This window comes from Vigna umbellata, chromosome 5 (genome assembly GCF_029865625.1).
Source record: "Vigna umbellata cultivar VRB3 chromosome 5, Vumbellata_1.0, whole genome shotgun sequence".
In the NCBI taxonomy this organism is placed as follows: Eukaryota; Viridiplantae; Streptophyta; class Magnoliopsida; order Fabales; family Fabaceae; genus Vigna; species Vigna umbellata.
Window position 1 is genome coordinate 63,998,080 of NC_142169.1, and position 27,810 is coordinate 64,025,889.

At 32.0% G+C, this 27,810-nt stretch overlaps 3 protein-coding genes across 6 annotated transcripts; 2 read left to right on the forward strand and 1 right to left on the reverse strand.

The window, feature by feature from the left end:
- Nucleotides 1–6,142: 6,142 nt before the first annotated feature.
- PGLP2 (2-phosphoglycolate phosphatase 2) lies at nucleotides 6,143–12,369 on the forward strand. 3 transcript variants are annotated; one of them, XM_088116037.1, is made up of 10 exons: nucleotides 6,143–6,332; nucleotides 6,412–6,572; nucleotides 6,664–6,735; nucleotides 8,132–8,203; nucleotides 8,596–8,670; nucleotides 8,757–8,809; nucleotides 11,356–11,453; nucleotides 11,554–11,647; nucleotides 11,745–11,848; nucleotides 11,938–12,369. In XM_088116037.1, exons 1-10 carry the CDS (start codon nucleotides 6,254–6,256, stop codon nucleotides 12,036–12,038), a joined length of 909 nt encoding a protein of 302 aa, XP_087972163.1. In that variant the 5' UTR covers nucleotides 6,143–6,253; the 3' UTR covers nucleotides 12,039–12,369. The 3 variants fall into 3 exon arrangements, with proteins under 3 accessions (XP_087972163.1, XP_087972162.1, XP_087972164.1); XM_088116036.1 differs by having other exon boundaries at nucleotides 6,151–6,332; nucleotides 11,548–11,647; XM_088116038.1 differs by having other exon boundaries at nucleotides 6,160–6,332; nucleotides 8,611–8,670; nucleotides 11,548–11,647.
- Nucleotides 12,370–20,274: 7,905 nt separating this feature from the next.
- On the forward strand, nucleotides 20,275–24,259 carry D6PKL2 (D6 protein kinase like 2). Of its 2 annotated transcripts, XM_047326405.2 has the most exons (4): nucleotides 20,278–20,432; nucleotides 20,564–20,635; nucleotides 21,254–22,296; nucleotides 23,249–24,259. In XM_047326405.2, exons 3-4 carry the CDS (start codon nucleotides 21,341–21,343, stop codon nucleotides 24,129–24,131), a joined length of 1,839 nt encoding a protein of 612 aa, XP_047182361.1. In that variant the 5' UTR covers nucleotides 20,278–20,432; nucleotides 20,564–20,635; nucleotides 21,254–21,340; the 3' UTR covers nucleotides 24,132–24,259. The 2 variants fall into 2 exon arrangements, with proteins under 2 accessions (XP_047182362.1, XP_047182361.1); XM_047326406.2 differs by lacking the exon at nucleotides 20,564–20,635 and having other exon boundaries at nucleotides 20,275–20,432.
- A 1,429-nt stretch (nucleotides 24,260–25,688) lies between these two features.
- On the reverse strand, nucleotides 25,689–27,654 carry LOC124848629 (U-box domain-containing protein 35-like). Its single transcript, XM_047326355.2, has 4 exons — nucleotides 26,995–27,654; nucleotides 26,539–26,657; nucleotides 26,331–26,446; nucleotides 25,689–26,242 (listed from the first exon to the last, which is right to left on the reverse strand). Exons 1-4 carry the CDS (start codon nucleotides 27,092–27,094, stop codon nucleotides 26,026–26,028), a joined length of 552 nt encoding a protein of 183 aa, XP_047182311.2. The 5' UTR covers nucleotides 27,095–27,654; the 3' UTR covers nucleotides 25,689–26,025.
- Between the last annotated feature and the right edge of the window lie 156 nt (nucleotides 27,655–27,810).

A 27,810-nucleotide genomic window follows, 5' to 3' on the forward strand; every position in this document is an offset into this window, starting at 1 on the left:
AAATATTAATTTAAACAGATAAAAGAATTAACATAATCTATATTTTCAATATTGAAAGTATATGTATAGTCTTCAAAGTCTATTGAATGGGTTTGCTTGTAATTGTTCATGTGATTTTTGCTGATGACAGGTTATTTTATATTTTTGACCAAATATAGATAAAGCTTGTATATTAAATTCTTACAATTTTTTTTCCGGTGTTTATAACGTGATTTTTAATAGTTTTACATTAAATTTTCAAATTAATGTCCTTAAAATAATAGAAAATATTCGACCACGACGGCCTCGTTTGTTCTCCACATGAACCCCACGAGGACTGTGTGCGAGTTGCGAGATATGGTCCACTGCGTCTCTAAAACTCTGAACCCCTAGATCCAACGGTGGAAGTTAAGCCAATTTGGGAGGTCAAGATGAATCTGGCTGTTGAGAAAAACGTGGATATCTGTATTATTATATTTATAACTTTTTATAACTGTTTTCGTGTTTTTTTAATTAGATAAAAAAATTTAAAATTAAAATTATTTTATTATTTGATAAAATATATAATTTTATACATTTCTTAATTAAAAATAAGTAATGATAATTATACATAAATAAATAACTCCTTATTTTTTAGGAAGTTATTTATATTTTATTCTTTTAAGTTGTACTCTTTCACATTGAAAAATATGTGGTTAACATAGTATTAATTAATTATTTAATATTTAATATTTAATATTTAATCTCTGAGTGTATGGTTCACGTGGCATCTTTATTAAATAGATTTTTACTGTATATCCCTGTCATTATCAATGGTTGATATTCTGGCTCTTTCCCTAGTATGCTAAAAAATCATAAATTAGTATCTCAAGGAACGGATAGAAAATTAACGTCCACTTATATGGCTTTAAATATATTTTCAATATAAAATTTTGTTAATATAAATAGAACCAAGTACACATTGTTTAAATAAAATAACTGTAATTAAAAAAATCCAATAAAAATACAAGTCATATTCTACGTTATAAAATCTATACTTTGTAATATAACATAATAACATGTATTGATGTCAATATTTCAAAAATTACATTATATTATAGGTAAACTATTTATCTAGTAAATCTGTATTATTTTTATATTGTAAGTGACCTATTTGAGTCTAAGTCTGCATGGTACACGAGGTATTTATTTAATAGATCTCTGAATAATCTGTTGTTATAGTGAAATTGTTTAAAGATAATTGTATTCATGACCCCAAAACAGCACATATTTATAATACAATGTTACTAATCCAAGTGTTATAGTATTTTTTTTTTCTTAATTACTCATAAATTTTATCTAAATTTAAATTTGCATACATATATTGGGTGACGTGCTATGTATGTTAATAAAGAAAATAAGTTTTGAACCTTCCACTAGAATTATCCCAAATTGCCAGTAATATCAATTCTTAAAAAAGTGCATATCAATTTTTTCACTAAAATATTAATGAGAAATTTAAGTGTAAATATGGTGTAAAATTGAGAAAATTAAACCATATATTAAAAATATTTATAAATATATTATTTGAAGTTTTTACTTATTATAAATAGTAGAATTTGACTTAGATTTCATTGTTGTTTATAGGATTCATCAAGTATATATTAAAAATATTATAAAATACGATGTTGGGGGATAAAGATAAAAATAAAACAAACAAATAGTAATGATTAAGTTTTTTAAAGAAATAGGACTGGTTGATAATGATTTAAATAATAATAAATTAATAACTCTTTAAAGAAAGAGGATTATAATGATTTAGATGGTAAAATAATTTTTTTTTGTTAAAGTAATTTTTCAATATTAAATTCTATACAGCGAATAGAATAAAAAAGAGTACACACTACTCTTAAAATTAATATCGTTGAATATCATAACATTGAAAATATTGTTGTTTTTTTAACATGAAACCTAAAAAGAAAATCGAAGGCATAAAATGTTTTGATGTTAACTTCTAGTCATGTGAAATTATTGTATCGAAATAAATAATAGCTGAAGGTTAATAAAGTTTCCATTTTATAGACAACTTCGATGTTTTGATCATAAATTCATTGAAATAACAACAGTTAAAATCAATTGCATAATTTATATAAACACGAAATTAAAATATTATCTAGCTAAGAGAATACTAATTTCCCATAGCTTGCAAAATAGCTGTGATAACAATATAAAATTCGTAAATCAAGGAATGTCTTTTACATTCTCAAGTAGAATGCTACAAATTTAGGATATTAGTTTGTTGTCATCGTGTGTTGTTTTTAATTTTGAGAAACTGAATTACCGTTTGATAGGAAAAAAAACAATATATACATACTTCAAACAAATATATAAGTTTTATTTATGTTGACATTATAGTTTAACACTTGAAAAATAGTTTTATTTCTGTTTAAGACATTCTAACTTAGCACATAAAAGAGTTTTAAAACGGTATTATTGGTTGAGGAATTAGTCCGAAATTAATAAGAGAAATGCCATGAGGCTCAAAATTTCTTAATAATTGTAGATATTTTTAAAATTACACAAAATATAAATTAGTTACTACCTTAATTACAAAAAATGTTTTAGGAAAATATATATAAATTGTAAACCTTAATTTAGTATATCATCTTATTAATTAAAACATTATATAATTGATAAAAAGCATATATAAGTATATTAGATATATACAATTTAATTATTTTAATATTAACCTTTAGTGAATCAACGTTTTGAAACTTAAATATATATTTTAATTATTACATTATTTTCAATATTTATTATACCTTTTTCATTTTTTATATAATTTGAATTAAAAATGCATTACATATTAAAGTAATAATTTATTACGTAATATTATTAAAAATATACATTAAAAAAATGTAAAAAATAGTATAATATTATTTTCTTAAAATATAAAAAATTATGATTCTAAAAATATAAAAATACTAAAAGTTTTGATTATTTTTAAAAATTTAAATTTTAACTAAGAGTGTCAAAGTGAGTCAATTAAATTTACAATGACTCACCACAACTCAACCACTTTTTGGTGAGTCATAAATTTTGTAATCGAACTCAACCTACCATAGTCAGATAATGAGTTGGCTCACTTACAAATGTTTTATTTTTATAATTTTTGTATATATTCATTGCAATACAAGTAAATAGACTTGATTTATTTTTTTAACAATAAAATCAAAGTGTTCACCTAAACTCTAAATGTTATTATAAATGTAATATGTAAAGATTAAAGTATCAACATATATAACTTAAAAACAAATAAATTAAATCCAAGTTATTCAAACTTAATTTAATAACATTATAGTTTATAAAAAAAATCAAATTGTGAATCTATATAATATAATTATAAGTTGTAAATAAAAACTGTAAATAAATTAATAAACCTCGTGTCGAAGTATAGACATCATCTTGAGCGTTAGACGAGACATTGATGGGTGGTCTGATAACGGTCTGATAGTAGTGGGTGGAACAACATGCCCAACAAACAACGAATATCGCTAGGATAGTCTCTAACCATAACTTTGATATTATGTTAAGAAGTGGACTTTAAGCCTAACTCAACCCCACAAAACCGGCTTGTAGGTGAGGTTTGCACCCACTTATATATTATAAATTGGCCTTATCTCTAATCGATGTGAGACTTCCAACAAATATTGCTGCTGAAATTGTGTTTTGGGTAATAAGTTAGAATACTGGTTGAAATTGATATATAATTAGTAGGTTGACATGTAAAGTTATGGGGGGATTACTCATCGAGTGAGCTTGAATTCATGTTGTCCCAAGAGGTACTTAGCTTCTTATTTTGTTGAAATTTGGTCTTTGATATCCTAAGTTGTTGTTTGGGCTTGTGGTGGTTGTTGGTTTAATTTGATGGACCGAGTAACTGGCCAGTTGAGCAAATTGGTATTCAATATGATATTTAAACATGTTTTCAAATCAATTTTAGAGTCAAGAATACCAATTTGGTCATTTGGATAGGTTTTTAGTGCAATCGGATAAAGAATCAAAGTTATTGGTTTCTAGTGTGATGATGAGCGTTACAAAGTTAGAGAGCCTCTAGGCTCCAAGGTGCTGAGCGACCATTTTGGACGCTGAGCACTGCAAAGTTAGAGAACTCCTGTATTGTGTGGCGCTAAATGACATTTTTGGGCGTTGAGCGTCATTTCTTCTTTGCAGGTTTGAAACCTTTCCTCTGTAATTCATTGGGCGACAATGTGGGCTCACTAGGCAAGCATGGTTGCGTGAGCACTAGTGTTGAGCATCAGAAATGTGTGTTGAGCGCTCCCTACTTCTAAGCCATTGCGTGTTTTTGTGTTTTTTCTGACTTTTGCTCTCTTTGAATTAAGTCACTTGGGATTTTATGCATGTGTATTATTATATTAGTGATGATTCATGGGTTGAAATCTAAATATGAGTAGGTATGGTGTTTATTCACACATGATACGGTGTTTATTCAATTATGATATGGTAATGATGTTGAGTTCATGATAAAGAATGTGCATGGTATTTGTGTTTGACGTAATTTCAGGAATCTATTGAAGAAATCTATGGTGGTGTTTACTAGTGTAATGTATTGATATAGAAACTCTGAAATGGGAGACGATTATGACACTCTTAATAACTTCTCATCTCAAGTAGAAAATGACGGTTATGTCATAAAGAGTAGCAAGAGGTTCTTATTGTGATGGTAATGTATTAGCCATATATGTTTGACAAATTAACCTCAGTGTATGGTAGTTTGTTACGGGCGAGTTGTTTCACCACACATGTGACAGGTCCCCCTAGAGTTCGACATCAATACATGTATTCAGACGATCAAGTCTATAAATGATCGTATGTCCTAGGATTGATTGATTTATTTGTGTTATATGCTTACTTTTATAAAGGTGAAGTATGCTTGTTTTTTATACATTAACTTATCTTTTCCTTACTGTTTGTCTGTCCATGTATTATTTCTTATTTGCAATGATCACTTTAATAGTGTAAGCAGATGAAGATCTTCTAGTCGATCCACTATAGGATGGGAGTGATGCTAAAATATAAAGTAAGATGTTTAGTTTTAGTGTATATTGTTTTTTTTTTGTAAAACTTAATTATGGTTTTAGTTTTTGTGTAATAGTATTCATAGAAGTATAGAATTTTACATGAATATGTTCAATTACTGTTATGGAAAAGATAACTATAATAGGTTTTTGTATATATTTTTTAATAAATTTTTACTCTTTCATTCCTTCCTAGATGATGTTTCTTTTGGTAGTAACATACTATTAAAATAGAATATTACATTATCCATCTTTTTAATCTTTTTTAATCTTTAATTATCTTCTTGAAGTTTAATTACTTTATTGTTTCTTCTTTTTCTATTGATTTTTTTCTTGAATTCTTCCACACAAATTTTTTTTTCTTGAATTTTTTTTTCTTTTGAATTTTTTTCTTCAATATTGTTTCGACATACATTAGTTATGCACCACATAATTAACACAAGAGATTAGTGAGACACTCAAAAAATTTAACTAAGTGCATAGAGAACTCAAACAACTCAATAAGACATTCAGAGAGTTCCGCTAAGTGCATGAAGAACTAAAATAGTTCGAATAGACATACAAAGAGTTCAATAAAGTGCATGGAGAAGTCAGATAGCTTGACAATACATCTCTAATGCTAAGTAACATGCATCAAGAAGTCAAATAGCTCGGTAGGAAGTCTAGTCAGCTTGTAAGATACATTGATAACTCATATAGTTCGGTGAAAAGTCCACATTGTTCAATCTAACTTGCCGAACTCTCCAAATATTTGATCAAGCGATTTAACTTTTCAATACATTTTACCAAACTTTTCGGATATCTTATCAAATTATTTGAGTTTTCTATACATTTAATCGAATTATCTAAATGTTTTACAAAATTATTTAAGTTCTCCACACTTTTAGTTGAACTCTGATAATATTTTATAAACCTCTTAACCTCTTCATTATATAATTACAAATTTTTACATTATATATTTGTATTTTGCCACATTAACTCACTCTAAGAAAATTAAAGACAAATATTTATTAATGCAAATTAATAAATTTGGAAATTGACACAAAATTAAAAGGTGTAAAAAGATAACACTCTCCCCCAAACTATTTTTTTTTCTTTTATTTGGACCACTAACTGACAGACACGTTATTGTTGCTGGCGTTTGAACTTCAAAGCGGCGAAGTGAAAGCACATTTCATCCCGTATCTTCTTCTGCCATGAGTTCCCAACCTCTGTCACCAAGCAATTTCAGGGATCTCTTCGATTCCGTGGAAGCTTTTCTCTTCGATTGCGACGGTTGGTGACTCTGAAACATTCTTCTCAGCTACTTTCAATTCCATGTATTGAATCATTCCATCTCGCACTCTTGAATTAGGTGTGATTTGGAAGGGCGATGAACTCATCCAAGGCGTTCCGCAAACTCTCCAAATGCTTCGCTCCAAGGGAAAGAAGCTCATCTTCGTCACCAACAATTCCTGGAAGTCGCGCTCTCAGTACGCTCAAAAGTTCCAATCCTTAGGAATTTCCGTTTCGCAGGTTCTCTTGTCTTCTCTTTCATTCGCTTACGATTTCGACTTCGATGTTCGATGAATTCTTTTTGTAATCTTGTTCTTTTTTCGTTCCCCAGGACGAGATATTCTCCTCGTCGTTTGCAGCTGCTATGTACTTGAAGGCCAATGATTTCCCTTCCCAAAACAAGGTTCCAAAGTCATAGTTTCTTTTATTTTAATATCTTTTCGCGGGATTATTAGTTACTCGTGAATGGAGAATGTTCTTGGTGCTACTGTGTGCCATACACACAGAGTCCTAAATTGACTAGGAGTTGAAGTCAAGGTAGTTTATAAGCCTTTGTTCTATTAATTCACCAATGCACTTTTAAAAACTGTATGGCACACACGAGAGTTAAAGTCGACAATATCTACAATATGATGAACATGGAAATGTTGCAGACTTGACATCACACCATTTAAACTATGAGGAGGCATAGGCCATACACGTGTGAGCCTAAAGGCCCCTACCCCTGACTGGGGCCTCTACTGTTTTGGTTCACAGAAAAAGTCTTACAGTACTTAAGTACCGGGACTTGACCGAGGGTCATTGCTAAACGCCTTTGTTCCCTAAACAACGAGGCTCTTCTCAAGAACAAGACCATGAGCTCTACATAACAGACAGTTGATTCTGTTAACTTACATGTAGAAACTCTCTCAGATTAATATCTCCAAAAGTTTTTTTTTTTTTTTACTTCTTTGAAAAGATAAACACGCTAAGTACCACTGTGGAATAATGACATCCCTACTAAGTTGCCATGCTATATTGAACTAACTTACTCAAGCTAATTTCAGTGTTTGGAAAAACTTATTTCATTTTTTGTCTTATTCTCTTCTCTTTTCAGTACCTGTAGAAAATGTTATATAAACAATACCCGTGATGTAGTGATTGGTGAGTATGACAAGGTTGCAGAGTTAAAGCTCAAACATTAAAATCTGTAATAGAACTTATGATTGATAGCAGACTATTATCATATAGAGTTGGTGAATGAGATGGAAGCATTCATTCCGTTTTTATATCTTACATCAATAGCATTTTATTCATGTGTATCTCTTTCACAATTAGCAAAAGTTTGACATGTTAATTTGTAGAATACTCGGCAATTTGAAATTTTCTTGAATGATATTAAAGAAAATAGTATTCTAAAAAACTCAGAATTTAAGGAACTGTTTTTCTTAGTTGGAATGATAAATGATGCATTGTTTTGTTGTGTTTCCCGATTTTCAAATATGGTTTCAAATCAGGGATGATGGAAAACTGAATCCATGTTGAACGATCATCAAGCTTTATATACAAAGCACATTTGGTGGTGACTGATGATTAACGGCTAGGCTGACTGAAATAGCACTAAACTGACTTGACATTGAATGGTTGCTAATTAATTAAAACAAAACCAGGGTGATGATTTCTTACCGCAGTGAAAACATAGAATATTTTCTTCACATTACATTTTCACTTTCCTCTCATTAGACTTTTGCCTTCATAGTAAATCACCCGTTTGCATACAGTTATGTGATAATTTTTTCTATTGGTGTTCTTTATTTCAGGTTTATGTGATTGGTGGGGACGGTATACTGGAGGAGTTGCAGCTTGCTGGCATTACAGCGTTTGGTGGACCAGTAAGTTGTGAATTTATGAGTTATAACCTTTCTCCCTCTTTCTCTTTTTCCCTCATTGAAATTGAATTCATGTTGTCCCAAGAGTTACTTAGGAGCCTCGCCTTGCTGTTCCACTAGGCTAGTTTTCTAGTTCATGTTCTCTTTTTGCTTGTAAAGTTTGTTGGTTTGGATGATTATTCACCTTGATTGAGTTGAAACGACTTGTGGATAAACAAGTACTTGTGCTTGTGTTATTTTTGAAAAGGAAACCCTTACACTAATGTTTGGTTCAAGTGATCATAGTCAAGTCTATTATTAGGCTACGTTTTCTTAAAGGCAATGCATACTTCAAGCAAAACAATAAGAGAGGGATGTGAATCACATGATTGTGACATAAGTTATTCTCGCTAAAGCATTCGTTGGTGCAGGAAGATGCAAATAAAGCGATAGACCTGACGCAGAACTGCTTTGTTGAGCATGATAAGAGTGTAATGACACCTTGCTCATTTTTAATTTGTTACTGAATATCTTCATTGAGATCGGTGCTTGCAGTTAACTGATGGGTTTCTTTCAGGTTGGCGCTGTAGTGGTTGGTATAGACCCAAACATTAACTATTACAAGCTTCAGTAAGAGTATCTATTCCTTTCCTCTTTTATTTAAAATTGTACATTCTGGTTCATATTTCCTCTGACTCGTGCCTCATACACACACCAATCTAATTATAATTTATGTACAGGATAATTAAAGTAACAAAAAAATCCCTATATATCTGCTAAATGTATCTTATCCCTTTACATCAACCTAATCAGATCATATCTTCAATAATCAAATCTTATCTTCAAAAGTTTGAGCATATATGTCATATGTGCCAAGCTTGTTACAAATATGATTAATATGAGACCCCTTGACAGATTTTTGGAACATGTCTGCCAGCTGGTTACTAAAGCTAACAAAAATCAATAGTGATTTTTGCTGAGAACACTTCCTCACAAAATGACAGTCTATCTCTCTGTATTTAATCTGTTCATGGAAGACTGTATTAGAAGCAATATGACAAGCAACTGATTGCAGATAAGCTTAGTGCCCTGAATCTCCCCCAATTGGGGCTGCTGAAAGAGTTGTCATTGCCGTGTATTATCGCTTGCAGCTTCTGCCATGACATGATATTTGGGTTCAACAACTGATTTGACAACTATATTGTGTTTCCTGCTCCTCCTTGAGCGTAAAATACCTCCAATAAGAAAACATTAGCCTGAAGTGGATTGTTTGTATGATGATAATTCTGCCTAATTTGCATTAGAGTAACAATCAATTCAGGAATTGGCTTTGTTCTCATATAAGCATTCGGGACCTAGTGCGTTCTTGATGTAACAGAGGATGCACATGACGACATTCCACTGACTATCACAACAGAGGATGCACATGACGACATTCCACTGACTATCACAAGGGACATCGAGGAATTGACTTACTACATAATGTGACATTGGTCCTAGTGCCTAAGGTCATTGAGTCAGCCAATGACTCTACAATACCTTTTTGGGTTTTCCAAGGTTCCCTTTGCTCGAAAGAATTTTAAGATGAGGATCCATAGGGGTATCACTAGGACAACACCCAAACATGCTAGTCTCAATGAGGATATCCAAAGCATATTTCCTTTGGGAAATGACAATCTTGAAGTAGATTGAGCAACCTCAATACCCAAAACATATTTGAGAAATCAAAGATCTTTTATTTGGAACTCATTTTTGGATGAGACATCAGTCCGTTGATACACCTCAAAACCATCTGCCATCAAGATATACCACCAAATAAAAACATATGCTAAAAATGAAGATTGGAGGAAGAAAATCGAGTGATCAACTTTGGAACAAGTCATACCAAACTGAACTAGAGCCGAGCTAAAATGAGCCAACTAGGCACGGGGAGATTGCTACGAGGAGATTGCTTCAATACATAAAGTAGTGTCACAAGTGACAAACAAAATGAGAGCCACTAGAAACAGTAAATATTGGGGGTTGATCCATGTAGACCATTTCCTGTAGCTCACCATGTAAGAATGTAGTTTTAGTAATCTAATTCCTTAAACTGCCAACCACAGATAACAAACACGGCAAGAAAATAGATTAACCAAAGTAATTTGAGTATAGCCTTTCTCCATCAGACAAGCTTTGAACTGATCAATATTACCATCCAATCCAACCTTGATTGTATAAACCCTACGACAGCCAATAGTAGTATTGCCTGGAGGTAATTGGACCATCTCCCATATGCCACTGGTATGTAAAACAATCATGTCTTCAAATACCATTTGTCAACAGGATTAGCCTTACCTTCACCTATAGACTTGGGAATAAACACAAAATCCAAAATAAAGGACAAATAGAAAAGAGATCAGTTATAACATGGAAAAATGCAAAAATATTTAGGATTGAAGTTTGATCCCTTGTTCTCTCTATCTTTTTCTTTTCTTTTGCAATTATTGTCCTTCATGGTGAGTAATATGTTTGGCATTTCATCGGCACACCCCTCTCATCATGGATGCTTACTTTTGGCAACCCCGGTGCCACCAATCGCTCATCCATATGTTACCACTATGTAAACCAAACAGGTCTTTGTCCGCATGACATGCTTCGTGCAAAACCATTTTCCAGAGTGATCCACCATTCGATGATAGTTATATAAAGTGAAATCCTTGAGAAACAAAAAGGGTTAGGATCTTCTATAATTATGTTAGTTACCTCTAAGTGAGGGAAGTATGTCATTTTATCCTTTAAGAGTGGTAAGATCTTTGTGGTCAGATCTTTAGAGGACTTTAGTTGATAACAATTTGTTTACACTAAAGCTTTGTATGGATTATGGATTATTTGTAGACTGTTGAAATGTCTAATAAGTTCATAATACTGTGAGAATGATTTAATAAACAAACTACATTTTTTGAGTACACTAATGATGTGGTAAGAGGTTTTTTAGTTAATTAACCCAAAGCAGAATAACTAAGAATAGGCTTTTGCATATAATGTTTTGTTTATGTTAGTACAAAATAGGTGAATAAAATCATCAAAATCTTATATTTATATATGCCAACATTATCTTATTTTTTAGCAACGTGTACTTAATTACTTGCATTTTTAGTTGTTAGATATTTGGATATTTCAATGTCATCTGGTAGGTACGGAACCCTTTGCATACGAGAAAATCCAGGATGCCTTTTTATTGCCACCAACCGTGATGCAGTTGGACATATGACAGCTTTGCAAGAATGGCCTGGTCCTTCTTTCAACTCCATTTTACTCTTAAACAGTGTAGAATTAGTATGTAACTTGATTTTATGTCCTCATAATTGATAAAACTTGGATTTCAGGTGCAGGGTGTATGGTTGCTGCTATATGTGGATCAACCCAGAAGGAACCTGTTGTGGTAGGGAAACCATCAACCTTTATGATGGAGTTTTTACTTAAGAAGTAAGAAAGTTAAATGCTTAAATGTCTTGGTATTTCCGGAATGTTATCTTTTATGTTATAGTTTTCTCAGCATATATAACTTAATCTTTTTTGGAAGATTCAACGTAAGTTGCTCCAAGATGTGCATGGTGGGTGATAGACTAGATACTGATATTTTGTTTGGACAAAATGCTGGTTGCAAAACACTTCTAGTTCTTTCAGGTAATGGGGTTGTCTTTTTCTGTATATATGTTACCAGAGAAGTCGTTCATAACATATATTGCGATCATTTTTATTGTGGAAACAAACAGGTGTCACAACTCAATCAGCTTTACAGGACCCTTCAAATAATATTCAACCTGATTACTATGCAAATACAATTTCTGACATGGTTGACTTATCAAAAGTATGAATGGGTTCTTCCCAATTTAGACATTCTTTTATACCAATATCGTGAGCTATGCTCCACATAGAACACTGTTCTATTTAATTTTTTCACAATCTAATTATAGCTTATATCTGGATCTCTGTTACATCACTTCGTTGTCGGGTGGTTTGCACCAAGCATTAATGGAAGAGATATTGGTTGCTCTCCTTTGCGAAGCAGAACTATTTTATAATTGCACTGTATACTCATTTCTTCACGACGAGGGGAAATTACTCGTTCTGGTATTTCAATAAATAAGACATTGTAATGCAAATTTTTATATTTCCAATGCTGCAGTACTTCATTTAAATTACCAGTTTGGCTCTGTTGTATAACTGTATGGTTTATTCATTCACAGTCTCAGTAGGGTAGCTCATCCAAGAGGGTTCATTGGATTCAAATTCAGATGCTTTAGAAACTCCAACGTTAAGTATTAGATATGCTTGGATAAAGCCACGTTAAGTCATTAGGGAACAAGGGCCAACGTCGCATAAGACTATAAAAAGTTATCCACTACAAATATCTATTCATGTTGCAAAAAGTAAGCAGCATAACAATTCTATCTAAGCCTAGTATAGGAGGATAGAAGGACTATAGTAAAAAAACTTAATAAGCAATCATATATCCGCATAAAATGGATTATGCTATTAAGTATCACTGGCAAGATGTTCCGTCCCACACCAACACTTCATTATGACTTGTCTCTTTTAAACGTGCCAACCTCGAACTATAGAAGTTTCCAAATGAACAAACACAAACATCTGGGTGGTCTACCATCATGAATAGTGCTCAGATTGAATTTGGAAGCTACCTTGCCAATTCAGGTGGTACAGGACTATTACTTGGAATAGGCATGTGATATTTTGGTCCTGATGGTGGCAGGTTAGGTGAAGTCTTATCAGAAAGATGACTCTTCAGGTTTTAACCCCGAAATTTTTGGTAAAATTCAGTTGGATACACTCCACTGTCACAAACATCACTCTGATCATTTCAACATTCACATGCTTGCCATGGTTTGGTTTCATGATATGAGCCACGTCAGGAATGGCAACATAAGTTGTAACTGGGACATCATACATGTCATGATACTAAATCCTTCGAGATCAATATCCTTATTTGTAGAAATTCTTAGTGGGTGATTATTTTTTTTACGTATTATAATTTGTAATTTTTTCTGATTTAATAATATAAGTTTTCATTGTTCTCTTTCAGTATATTTTTCAGTTCGTTTATGTTCATTTTTGTTCCCTGTTAAAAGAATTATGCTTTCTTATAAACTACCAATATTCTCTCCTCTTCTTCACATTAAACCAATCTCTTGAGCATAAGTATTTTCTTACCTTCCTTCAATACACATACCAATATTCTGTCCTCTTCTTCACATTGAACCAATCTCTTGAGCATAAGTATTTTCTCAACTTCCTTCAATGCACATATTGGACCATGGTGGCCCAATGTATCTAAATGGGATCATGGCCCAATAGTAGCCACATTCTAGATGAAAAAAAAAAGAGAAGGGTTGTGTGTTTTGTCGCATCTGGAAAAATATTCTCAGGCTGTGCTGTGTCAGAATAATTGACTTGTTACACTCCCGCATCCCTCGGCTGTGACACCAATCAACATTGATACAGGTTTGATGAGGTTCTACCGTTACTCACTTCACATGCTGTCAAACTATATTTTACATAAAATATTTAATATCTGAATATTTGATAACTAACAACATTGAACTTCACTCCTCCATGACTCAGCCATGCTGTAAAAAATCCATCCTTCCAATGAAAAAGATAAGAACAGCTCTTAAACTGAGTAATCCACATATCATAATTGGTCCACATATTTTTTTTCTTTCTAGACAATTTACAGGTGAAGGATGTGAATGATGATAAGTATGAGAAAGGTTCCTCAAAGGAAAAGGTTGGACCATTTAGCCATGCCAAAACCTTGAGTTGTGTGTGCCTTGTTAATAGGTTACAGGCTCACAGTAGCAGTCAAATTTTTATCCAACCAATCGCCAAAGCCAAAATTTTAACAGTTCCTTTGGTGGTGTAGATTTTGACATCAAAAGAAACTAAAAAGTAAAGCTAAAAGTGAAGCTAGCAGCCAAATCCTATATATCCAATGCTTTTCTTAAAAGCTTTTTCTGCTTGGTGAGACTATCAAACTCTGAATCATCAGACTCTCCCGCTTGAAGGAATATATTCCCTTCTACCAGTAAAACAAAAAACAATTCAAACTTTGCCCAGACCCATATATTTTTAACAAAATAACTATATATGTAAATTATGTTGAGGGGCCCAAGACTCACATGCATGCCACATGTTAAAATCTCATTGTACTGCTCCTTCCATTTGGTAGCTGTTCTTATTATATCAGTGTCTCAGTGATATTTAATCATAGAAAGTATAATAATGAGTTTAATATGAGTGAGGAGGAGAGGACCACTGCATGAAACTGCTAGTTTTTATTCAAAATACAGAGAGCTGCATGTGGGCATGGGGTAAGTAAGTAGCTCGCAACTCTATGCATGGAACTCAGATCTGCTTTTTTCTTCTCTTATATTTAATTTTCCCTTTGCATTCTTATGCATTTTTTTAGTATTCCCCTATATTGTTTCATAGCCTCAGAGGAAAATCGAAACCAGGGTTAATAGAAACATATGCAAAGGTTTCCTCAACTTGCATGGTTTGGAAAGTCACAAATAATGCCCTAAAAAGGTCAAAAAGTGTTATATCGTCACACAATGTTATATCTAAAGACCATGTCGGTTTCTGAGACAGTGATTGAAGCCGTTGGTTGATTATTAGTTCTCAATTAACTACAACTCCAAAATTGTTTTAATGAAAGTGAAGTATAAAATCATGATAAATTCGGTTTTAAGAGATTAAGTTAGGTTTAAAATTCACTTATTAATATGACATTAGAGTCAGATTAAAACCTGTTTTAACAAAATTTGTATGAACATATTATTTCACCTACTATCAGACTATTCATTAATATCTAGTCTCATGCTCAAAATATATATATATATATATATATATATATATATATATATATATATATATATATATATATATATATATATATATATATATATATATATATATATATATATATATATCGGTATAAAGAGGTATGTTAGAAGTTTTACATCGTCTAAAAATAAAATTAATTAAAAATATATAATAAGGGGATAGAGACCTTACATTAACTGTTACCATAATCTCATTGGTCGGAATAAAACTTCATTTTTTTTTTCTTTGGTAGAATTTCACTGAAATTGTAATTCCTACAAATGAAAGAGAAAGAAGACGACCGGCCTACGTTTCACGACTATTCATTGCTCAATCTCTACATTGGAATTCATGAAGTTGTTATATAGCAGTCATGTTTTAAAACTATTTGGAGCAGTGAGTTAATATAAATCACTATAGCTGGAGTTGATAACTTTGACTAGAATAAACAAAACCAAATAGTTCAATCAATCAATATTACTTTAAAAGAAAAAATTCCGAAGTGAAATTTATATATATATATATATATATATATATATATATATATATATATATATATATATATATATATATATATATATATATATATATTCTCAAGATGCAACTGAAAATGCAAAAGCTGACACTATTTTTGTATATGAGAAAAGTTGTCTTAGTTTGGTTCCACTGAGTCTTAACACGCCACACGTTTCTAAACCTAGAAAAATAAAAGGCAAGAAAAATGTTATGATGATTCAACATTTTCCACAACCAAAAAAGCCTAGACAGAAAAGGATAAAACTGAGGGAAATAATAAAGTTTGGTTTGACCCGGGAAAAAATATTTTTAGGGGGAATGGTCTATAAAAAAGAGGAAAGCAACTGAGAAAACAAAGTGTCTGTTTGAGAGGGGGAAAGGACCAAAGAAGCGTGGAGTGCTTTTATTTTGGGACCAAACTTAGCTAACATTTTGTGGAATCAAATTCCAAAACACGCTAATCCTAATGTTAACTCAACCTTCTTTTTATTGCCCCCATGTGGCTATTTCTGAATGACTCTAGACAAGACACAAACCAAGAACCAAAAAGGTCTCCACCACACCACCAATCAAACAAAACCATGGTAAAAATTTCAAGTCACACTTCAAACTTCATTTGTTGTCGTTTTTAGACACTTAGATTCTCAGCTCCGTGTTCAGATTTTTCCAATTTGGTTAGCAATGCCTCATACGTAACTACTGTCTGAAAAACATCATAGCAGGAAAAAAATACAATATACATGAAAGAAAAAGTCTAGAAAGAAAAAGAAAACACTTCGTTGATGTTTGAAGTGGACATTTTTGGTCATATAGTAGATAAGATATATGTTATATACTAGGGCCATGTATATGGACTGACAAGTGTCACTTCTGTGGTGGTTATTTAAGTGATACCTCTCAAGAAATGTACACTCTTTTGAAAACCCTTGTTCAAATTTTTTAAGAGTTGCTGATATTTTGCTTGGCTCTGGTGCTTGCACATCTCACTGTGGCTGTCAAAATAAGATGTGTTTGTGGATGTGCTTTTGGGAAAGAGATATTTGGATTACAGGAATCAGAAAAGAAGATCAAAATCAAATTTTTTTGATTATTTATTATCTGGGTGGTGTTCATATGTGAGAAAATGAATTCCAACCACCTCCATTGTTATTCTTTATGAGATTTCATACTCAGTTGGGACCTTATACAGTTGTACTCATCTCCAGAAAAACAAAGACCTAAAGCTCCATCTACTTGCACACACACTAATGAAACCAGTATGAGGGAAAAGTTATTAATTAATGCAAGCTCTTTGTATATATATATTTCTCTTTCTGAATTGGTGACATAAAGAACAGAAAAGGGATTAAGTGATCCTTGTGTGATTCCTTGTCCCATCATAGGAATTGCATTTAGAAACTGGGCCCTGCTTGCCAAGTATTATTACAAACCTGCAATGAATGAATGAGATGAACATATGTTAATTAATATTATTATAAGTCATGTTTTAATTTTAGAATGAGATTATACATAATGTATATGATGATTATGTGATTCTTAATAAGAATATGGGGTGAGTGATTGAGTGAGTATGGTCCACCAAAAGTTATTATAGGGTGGATGATTCAGTAATACACCTCTATTTTTCATTGGATCATCCAAACATTCCATGAACCGTTGGTCCATTACTTGGTGATTTTATTGACTGCAGAGGAAAGTAGCACCCATTTTAGGTAACCAAAAATCTTCATGTCGGCTTAAGTGATGGGAATTTGTATTTCCATCAAATGAACAATGCCAACATAATCATAATAACAATTATTGTCTATAGGAAGTTTATTTATTATTCCCTTCATTCTTTTTCCTTTAATTTTGCTTCTCATGTTTTCATTTTTATCTTAATTGTGAATTTTATCACTTATTTATTAACATTTTATAAGTTTTATCTCATTCTTTTTATACATTTGACCATCAATTTTTTTCATTTTTACAAATTTTACTGTTTTTTAAACAAAGTAATCACATGGTTTTTTTAAAATATTAGACAAAATTAATATAACATGATTTTATAAATTTGGAAAATTGATTTTTTTGAACATTGTAAAATTAAATATGAAAATTGATTTAGGTATAAAAGTGATAAAAAGAACTCAATTAAACCTATTATAAATACATATATCTTCAATTGAGTTTTTATTTAAGAAAAAGATCAAAATTTATCGATTGAGTTTGTAAATTTAATTTTATCTTCAACTAGAATTATTGTTTAAGTTTGTGATTGAATTAGTATCAGATAGAGATTCAAAATATTTTAAACATCTGGTAATAATAAAAATACATAAAAAAATCATGATAGAAAAAACTATCTATTTCAGTTAACCAAAATATCAAAGAACAGAAGTTAGAAAAATATAACTTTTTTTAACCCTCAGTAAAATAATTTTTTGATAAAAATTTAATTAAGTTAAATTACAATAATATAAAGAAATTAGGCCTTCCTATGGGATGGAAGGAGGTTGAGAGGGCATTAGATTCTCCCGACAATAACGAAGTTGTCGTCTTATTCAACCTGGTCACACTTTCTTCCTCAATAACATGAACTCACTATTTTTTAAATGTATATTTCCAATTATTAACTATTTAACTAATATTCTAGTTCGAAACTTGTGCTCAGTATTTCATGAGAATTCGTGTTAAGATTCAATTCATTATATTTATTATACTCACAGCTGTCAAACAGGTTAAAAATATTTTTTTTTAAATCATCACCAAAATTCGGTATACCATAATGTAATTATCTATTTCATCGAAATATTAAGAAAATAAATTGAAGATTTTGGCTTTCATAATATTTAAACTAGTTTTTATGTTTCTTATCATTTGAACAACCTGTTTAAACTTACAACTTGTGTTTGATATAAATAGGTTTAAAGTAGATCGTACCGTTCCTATAAATATTTAATAAAAACAGTTTTTAAGTAAATTGTAAACTTTTAATGTTATTTTAAGATGTATAAGAAGGAAATCGTTCTTCGTATTTATTTTTTCTTTCTGTCGTAGTAATCATTAAATGTATATATATTTTCTTAAATAAATTAGATTTCATCACACTTTAGGAAATTTCAACCACTATACATACAAACAAACATAGTTAAAGTTAGCGATTAACCGAGAAAGAGCAAGTGTTTGACGTTAAAGAATTTTGTTATGTTTATAACTCATGAATTATAGAAATTTTATTTCTTTTAAAAATAATTACATTTTGTTTAGTTATTTGTCAATATTTCTAGAAATATCCTATAATTTTAAAGTAAAAAGTAAAATGTTGATTTTCCTATAAACTATAATTATTTTCTATATTAAATAATATAATAAAAGTAACATTATTACATTGAAACATTTCCTTAACTCGTGTTATTAGGATGATAAATAAATAAAAAAGATAAATTAAATATTTTAACTTGTTTATAAATTCCTAAAATTTGGTAGTACGTACACATATCGTGTATGTTTCTTTTAAGTTCGTTCATGTTTTTTTTTCGATTTATCTAAAACTACAAAAGTAGTTTTCGTTCGCGTTTATTTATTTTTATTTCAATTGAATTCAAAGTCATTTTTATTTTCAACTAGTATTTAAAAGTTAAAAACTATTATAAATATTATTTATTTTTACAGACAGACTTATAAAATTTATTATTTTACTAATTTAATTAATAAAATTAATGTTATCACAATTTTGTACTCTTATGCTGCATTTCTTATAAACGAAGCATACTTTCTTTTTCAATAATATAAACTTATAATTCTTACAAGTCATGGGAGCCAAAATAAAAAAGATTGACTCATATTATCATCGTCACAGTTTATCTTCTCGTTATGAAAATGATTTTCATAAAAGATAACTACAAATATTTATAAAGAAAAAGAATCAAACATAATATATAAAAAGTTGTAATAATTAAACCTAAAACACATCTTCATAAAACAAAATAAAATTATTTTTGATATAAAATATTATCTAAATACATCATTTTATATTTATCGATTGACATATACTTTTACTAATTCCATATAATTCAATTATCCACAAATTTCAACTAATTAACTTTCAGATTCTATTTAACTTTTCAACCATAACTAACTAACTAACTTTTCAGTACTATATAGTTTTGCCTTATTTGTCCGTATATAGTTTTAATTCTACTCCATATACAAGTAACGTAACATTTTTTATACTAATAATATACACAAAACACCAGTCAAAAATATGTTTAAAAGGGTTTAGTCAAATGATTTTTTTGAAAACACTGAGTATAAATCAGTACATAACAATATTAATTTTTTTCTTGAGATGTAATAAAGTTCATGAATATAATAATAACATTTCCTAATAAAAGAATTGGACTAATAATTTAATACCCATAGTTAGACTTTCCCTTTAATATATTGAAAAAGTTTGAATAATTTGCATAAGATATGAAAATAGTCATCGATGTATGCATACCTTTATACATCACTATTGAAAAATAAATTAAAAAAAAAGAGTAGAATGAATATAAAAGGAGAAGAAAAGAGAAAAAAAAAAGAGATAAAAATGAAAAGGATAAAAGAATTATTTGGGCAAAGGCATGACAGACAGGTGCAAGACCTCAGAACTGTTTAGTGATTTGGACCTCTCTTGGTTTTGGCGACAAAAACCCTTTGAAATTATTGAATCAAGAAAAAAGCTTTGCTTTACCTTTGACCCCTCTCTCTCTCTCCTCTCTCTCTTTCTCTCTCTCTCTCTCTAAGCTACCACCAGCTCCCTATCTACAGTGCTATCTCTCTCTCTGCTAAAGCAACGAAGCTGTGTTCTGATCCTTCAATTTAGGTACTCTTTTGTTCTCTTCTTACTTTCCCTTTCTTCCAATCCTTCACTTCTCATTTGCTTTTCGCCATAGCTCTTCAAGTTTAACCCTTTTTCCATCTGGGTTTCTCTCTCCCCCTTCCGATCTGCTTCAGATTCCACTTTTCCTCTTCAAGATCCATTTTTTATACAATTCTCTCAGGATCACTCTCTTCTACCTGCTTCTGGTAATTTCCCTCAAACCCCAATACCCCTTTTCTCTCCAAAATATGCTTCCCCGTTTTTGCCGGCAAATTTGACCTTTTTACTTTACTCTTCTCTTGGTCTTTTAAGTCCACCCCGTGTTCTTCTTCTCTGATTTTTTTGTGTTTTTTTGGTTGATTCTTGTCTTGTTGGTGTTCCGTGACTGTTCTGCTTTACTAATTGGATCGTGCTTTGCATGTAGCTTTGCTAGGGATGTAGATATATGGTATCTCTTCTTGCTAAAATTGGTCTTAGGGTTCTGTCCTCTGTTTGTTCTTGGAATATGGGATGGGGTTCACCTTTCTGGTGCAGTCTGAGGTCTTGGCTGTTTAATTATCTTGTTGTGTTTTGGTTAGGTTGTGATGTACTTGTGCTGTTATGTGTCAAGTGGAGGAACTGTTTTGGTTTTATCTGTTAAAAGGATCTATTTGTCTGATTCTGAATGTGAGGAAATTATGTTCTGATTTTATTGATGTTTGAAGTGTTTGTTCCGTGGATTGGTTCATGAATATCTGTTAACGCGTACCCGTTTAACCAGCATGTTTTTCATACTGTGGCTTGATGGCTGACTGATTTTTTATGATTTTGGTGGCTTTTTATAGGTTGTTTGTTGTTTTTGGAGAGATAAATGGATGCTGAGCCACTGTTTTGGTCGATTTGATCTTGATTGAAACTTTTTAGTATTTCTGATGGACTCAAAAACTAGCTCTAGATCTCTTCCGAAACACCATCAGAAGACGGCTGGAATTCAAACCCTTGAGGCAAAAGACAACGGGTCTTCAGGGAATCCAGCTTCTCTGAAAACAGGGAAAAGTGAACTGGCTGGTCCAGAGGATTTATCCAAGTCTGTAGGAACCGTTTCCAAACAGAATACTGGGGAAACTGCTGAAAACAAGAAGTTAGGAGTTTCAATCCAAAAGGGGTCTGCCGATTCCTTGAGCAATAAAAGTAGTTCTGGTGCTTCTTCATCTGTTCTCGACAAGGCGGATCGTGCTGTTAATGAGAACATAGGCTCACAGGAAAGCTCCATTGACCAAGACAAAAAGACATCGGAATATGGAAGTGTAAAGAACAGTTCTGTTTCTGCCAAAGTTAGTGATGGGGCGAGCAGTCTTGCAAAGACAAGTGGAAGTGCCAAGATTAGTGACAGAGCTGATTTTGTTGAGAGTGGTAAGAGCAGTATTTACAGAGGAAGTACAAGCAGTGATGTGAGTGATGAGAGTACTTGTAGTAGCTTTAGTAGCAGCATAAACAAACCTCACAAGGCAAATGACTTGAGATGGGAAGCCATTCAAGCAGTTCGAAGTAGAGATGGGGTGTTGGGATTAGGTCACTTTAGACTACTGAAGAGGCTGGGTTGTGGGGATATAGGCAGTGTTTACCTCTCCGAGTTGAGTGGAACTAAATGTTACTTTGCAATGAAGGTAATGGACAAAGGGTCCCTAGCGAGTCGCAAAAAGCTACTTCGTGCCCAGACAGAAAGAGAAATCCTGCAGTCTCTTGATCACCCATTTCTCCCAACTTTGTATACTCATTTTGAAACTGAGAAATTCTCATGTTTGGTAATGGAATTCTGCCCAGGTGGTGACCTCCATACTCTCAGGCAGAAGCAACCAGGGAAGCATTTTCCTGAGCAGGCAGTAAAGTATGTTTAAATTACAATTTAATTTTGGTTTATGCATGCTGATTGAGTATTTCTCCTTTAGAGTTTCTCCATTTTCTTATACTACTTGTGAGTGAAAACTGGATCCGATTTCAGATACAGTGCTTTACCGGCTTGTTATTCTACTGGGAAAGAAACTAGATTTGAGTCCTCTCAGGGTGTTGTAATTACAACTAAATCATTTATCTTTTAGTTTCTTTTCAAAGTTGTCCCTGGATAACCCCTTAATTCTAATGTAGGTGGTTGCAGAGTGGTCTCATCCTTATTTGTGCTTATTGCTCTAATTGCTGCACTAGATTTAACCAACCTAATTCTAATGCTTTGATCACTAAATCCTCGTATCTAGGTCCTGGCTACAATTATACAAGCATCTATGACCACTTAATTGCTTAATATGTAAAGAACATAACATTTTTAGTGTAGAATCTTCCTCTCATGCAAGCATGGAAGTATAGGTGGAGGTTGTGATACGAGTTCTTTTGCATGTGGGCTTACTTGTTTTACTTTTCAAATGTTTATGATGCTTCTGGTTGATTTATTCAAGTCCTATATGAAGTCAGATACTGTATTCCAGACAATTTCATAGATCAATTGTGGGTTTGATGTCTGCATTCATTTTTCCAAATGAACAAATCTATACATAATCTCAAACATAGTAAATTGAATCTTCGAAAGCTTCATTGTGGGAAGATAAATTTAGTGGAAATCGTAACTGTCTTTAGTATATCAAAACAACTCTAGGGCATCTGTTTATTTTACTGTGCGCATGCCTTTTCATTTTCTATAAATTCTTTCAGCCGAAAATGAGTTGTCTGAATGTTCCTTAAGCTTCTTAGTCATGATTTCTTCCTTTTTGGGTACTTTGCCTGGTTTTGGCAGTTATGTTAATATATGATCTGATGGTAATCACAGACAATTTCCTTGTAACTTGCAGATTTTATGTAGCAGAGGTCCTTCTGGCTTTGGAGTACCTGCACATGCTTGGGATTGTCTACCGTGACCTTAAGCCAGAAAATGTCCTTGTTAGGGACGACGGACATATTATGCTCTCTGACTTTGATCTCTCCCTCCGATGTGCTGTCAGTCCGACCCTTGTGAAAACCTCATCCACGGATTCTGAGCCTTTAAGAAAGAACCCTGTTTATTGTGTCCAACCAGCATGTATTGAACCACCTTCCTGCATCCAACCATCCTGTGTTGCACCCACCACATGCTTTTCACCCCGGCTCTTCTCTAGCAAATCAAAGAAAGACCGGAAGCCAAAAACTGAAATTGGCAACCAAGTGAGCCCATTACCTGAGCTGATTGCAGAGCCTACTGATGCTCGGTCCATGTCATTTGTTGGAACTCATGAATACTTGGCACCTGAAATCATCAAGGGTGAAGGTCATGGGAGTGCAGTTGATTGGTGGACTTTTGGGATCTTTCTATACGAGCTGTTGTTCGGTAAAACTCCATTCAAGGGATCCGGTAACCGAGCCACGCTGTTTAACGTTGTCGGGCAGCCGCTGCGTTTTCCAGAAGCACCTGTTGTGAGTTTTGCAGCAAGGGATCTTATAAGGGGGTTGCTGGTGAAAGAACCTCAGCACAGATTGGCATACAAAAGAGGGGCAACTGAGATAAAGCAACACCCTTTTTTTGAAGGTGTGAACTGGGCATTGATCAGATGTGCTACCCCACCAGAGATCCCAAAGGTTGTAGAGTTTGAGAAGATACCCTCCCCAGCCTCATCAGGTGGTGGTGAAAAGGCTGTTAACCACATGTCAATAGCTAATCAGAAAGGTTCTGATAATTATCTGGAGTTTGATTTCTTCTAGAGGTAGAGACACTATTTAAGAGGGGAGGAACTTTTTTTCAATGTTTCAGAAAACAGACCATGAGGAATTGTATGTTTGTTTTTTGTTGGCTATTTGCAGTTTCAAATTTGTATGGCACAATTAATGCATGGCTTCTCTGTCATCTCAAAAACAAAGTCACATAAAAACAACATTTATTCACTACCAGCCAATGCTGGTGACGATGCTCTAAGCTCCCCAATTGGTAACTGTGCAATTTTGGATAGTGGAGCACATGTGCATCATCCAACATCCTCATTTTAATCTCCACAACAACATCACCACATGTGCCTACAAACCCCTCTCATTGGATCTAAAATCTTAATTCAATCAAATGCAACTAAATGTTTTTCTTTTATCTCAATATTTCTAATTTTGTATTCCCTTTCTAACGCAATTTCATGGTTGTATTTCAACTTTATACATCATCACTCATACTTTTATTTTTATTTATTTTTTAATTATTTTTGTAAACAGTGATGATAAAAAAGAATGTTGGGTGATAGACATGCAAAGAAAAAAAAAACTTAAGTTAAAACATTTTTTAAAATAAATAAAATTATGATTCTTAACTTGTATGAATATAGATTAGACTGTGCTACAATTTAAATTTAATGCTAGTTTCACTTTATTTCGGTATAGATGATTAAAATTTTAATTTAAGAAGCTTTTCTTAAAAATTGCTGCATTGACCACTATAGAGAATGCGGCTTCTACTTTCTAAAAAGAAGTTCTATCTATCAATTTACTTTTTAAAAGAGAGGAAAAGATTACAAATCAATTACACTTTTGTTCGTGTTTGTTTTAAATGAGGAGTACAAATATAAAACAAACAAAAAAACACAAATTCTTAGTAGATTTCAACAAATACTTTTTTAATAATATATTTTGTATTTACTCGTCTAAATATTCAGCTTATACTATCACTCGTCAGCCAAATTCAGCATCTTTTCTAGGCCCAATAATGAATGTTAATTGAGTTTATTCATTAATTATGTTAACTATACAATACTAATTAATAAAGAATGTTTTAATCTCTTCATTCTGACATTAGTGAAACTAAAATATGAATTAGTCAAATTACACGCCACTGATAGGAGTATCATTTATGTGTATAGATTTCACCAGTACTTGAAATATAATTGAATTTTTTAATTTTCTATGTTTTTTATTTTTGAAAAGCACTTAAATTATATGAAATTTATTATCTTGATTTTTGTTCCATAAATATTGTTTGTCTTTATAATATTTTTTATTTTAAATTAATCCCTGAAAAGTATTCAGTAAAGCACAATAGAAAAAAAACTTTAAAGGTACTAAAATAAACTAACAAGGACTAGAGCTAAAATAGATGAAAAGTAAAAAAAAAAACAAATTTTTTTTTAGAAAATAAAAAAATGTAACTTTATTTCAAAAATTAATCCCAAATAATTATGCAAACAGGTAATTGAATATTTGAGTTGTTTCAAAAGTCAGAGCAATTTAAAATTAAACCATTTTTAAGAAACAGTAGATAATTTGAAGTAGGACTTGGTCAATTGAATTTATCATATTTGATATAAATATTATCTCATCTCAGACTAGTGATGCATGTGGTTTGTAAAGTATCATAGCAACAATTTGAAGGCTCTGCAACCACCACATGTTACAGCAATATTACCATAAAATACTTTCAGCCTAACTCACCACATCATCATGCATCACACGCTCACCACTAATTGCTTGGAATAGACAATTGCCACTTTCAGTAATTACATTTCTCTAATGTATACATCTGCATAATGATAATTAGCTCTTTAAGCATCAATTATTCACTAATTAATCACATTTTTATGCAGCACCTTTTTGTAATACTATATTAAAACAGGGTCATTGATCAAAATCTGGGTCTAAATAGCCATATGGGATTGGACACAAAACGCATAAGAGGAACAAAACCACATGATTCATTCTCTTCATGTGCAACTCTGAAACTGCTAATCATTTGATCTGTTACTTCTTTTCCATCGCATATTATTTTAACATCACAGATTTCTGGTACATTTCTGAGGACCTTATCTGCTATGCCATTTCTCCTTCTGGACACGGATTTGCTACACATCACAGTAAAATATTAGTGACAGATTAGTAGAAACAATTATTGCTATTAATTTAATTTTACATTATTGCAAGGAATGGTACCTTAAATTAGATTTGGTGATTCCAATCACTAATTTTCTTATATCATGATCTCTAACTTGCTCTGTTATTGCTTTGGCAACGTTGTCACCCTCTACAACATTCACTTCCACCTTAACCTGTACTTTTCTTTGCATATTAAATTCCACGAAAGTGATATTTTTCAACTATCAAACTGTGTATTGTTTTTGTGTGAGAGAGATTTCTTTACCTTTGAATCAAAGCACAAGTCAATGAACTCTTGAAGGAGCAATTTTTTCTTGCCTTTCTGTTGAGTCAAGTGAAAGTTAACATACTCTGCATTTACACGATTCCTTGGAAATTTTCCAACTGCCATCAAACATCAAAAGCAACAAAGTCATAGCTTAATGAATGGCTTCATTAATCAATGGAAACAACCACTTCATTCATTCGTTGACTTCAGCATTTTGATTAATAAAAAAGGTAAGAACCATGTTATTCATTCCTCGAATCACTCCAACAACAACTAACCTTGTGAAGTCTTATACCAGCAAAACTATTACATGGTCTAAAACCACTATATGTTTATACTTCCAACCAATCTTTTCATGACGAATAACCAAAAATTTCAACTTATAAATTAGTCTGGACCGTGTGATAACGATGAACTATGCAACAATTTATCTTCAAGAAGATGATGACTCACATGGACTTGGGATGAGCCTGATTTCTGGAAAAACGTGTATGAGATAGACAGTGGTAGAGGGTGTGACAGCATGGTTCAAAGTCCATAAAAGGGCTTCCATGCTTGATTCTCCAACGTGGTCTACTGCCACATGAACAACATCTGTGTCGTTGTTGTTGTGAATGTCAAAAGAGAACACGCTGCTCTCACAGTCTTCTGATATTGTCTCCAATGATTCCTTCAGATTGATCTCAAATAGCTCCTCTGAATCTTCATTGTTTATTTCATTGGCGCTGCAGTCATACACCTGAATGAAACCGCAACGGCATTCTTCATCGGATTCGTGGTGCAAACAATCATGTCACGTTTTCCTTGACATCATTGGTAGCAACTGTGACAACTTTACATCAGCTTGGTTTGCCTTATGATGAATTTGTAGACTTTCTGATTAAAAATTTAAGAAGAAACTGGGAACTGGATTAGAGTTTCACTGTGTTTAGCATAGCTAAAACGAAACTTCAATGAGTAAGTACGCGGTTTATGAACATTTTTTTGTCTTTTACGTAGAAAATAGGTATTTTGTTTTTGAAGTTGATGTTGTTCAAACTAGACAAAATTATTATGAAGGAAAGTTTTATACAATAATTTAATTCATTTTCATATTTAAGACTTGAACCAAATGTTATTGGAATTAAGTTAAAGTAAGTTGAAGTGAGTTGGCATACATTTTCAATGGTGTATGTTTTGTTTTGTAACAATAAAGAAAGTGGGAAGAGGAGGATTTTTAATTAGTAAGAAAGTGATACGAAGATGAATAGAAATATTCTTTAAAAAGAT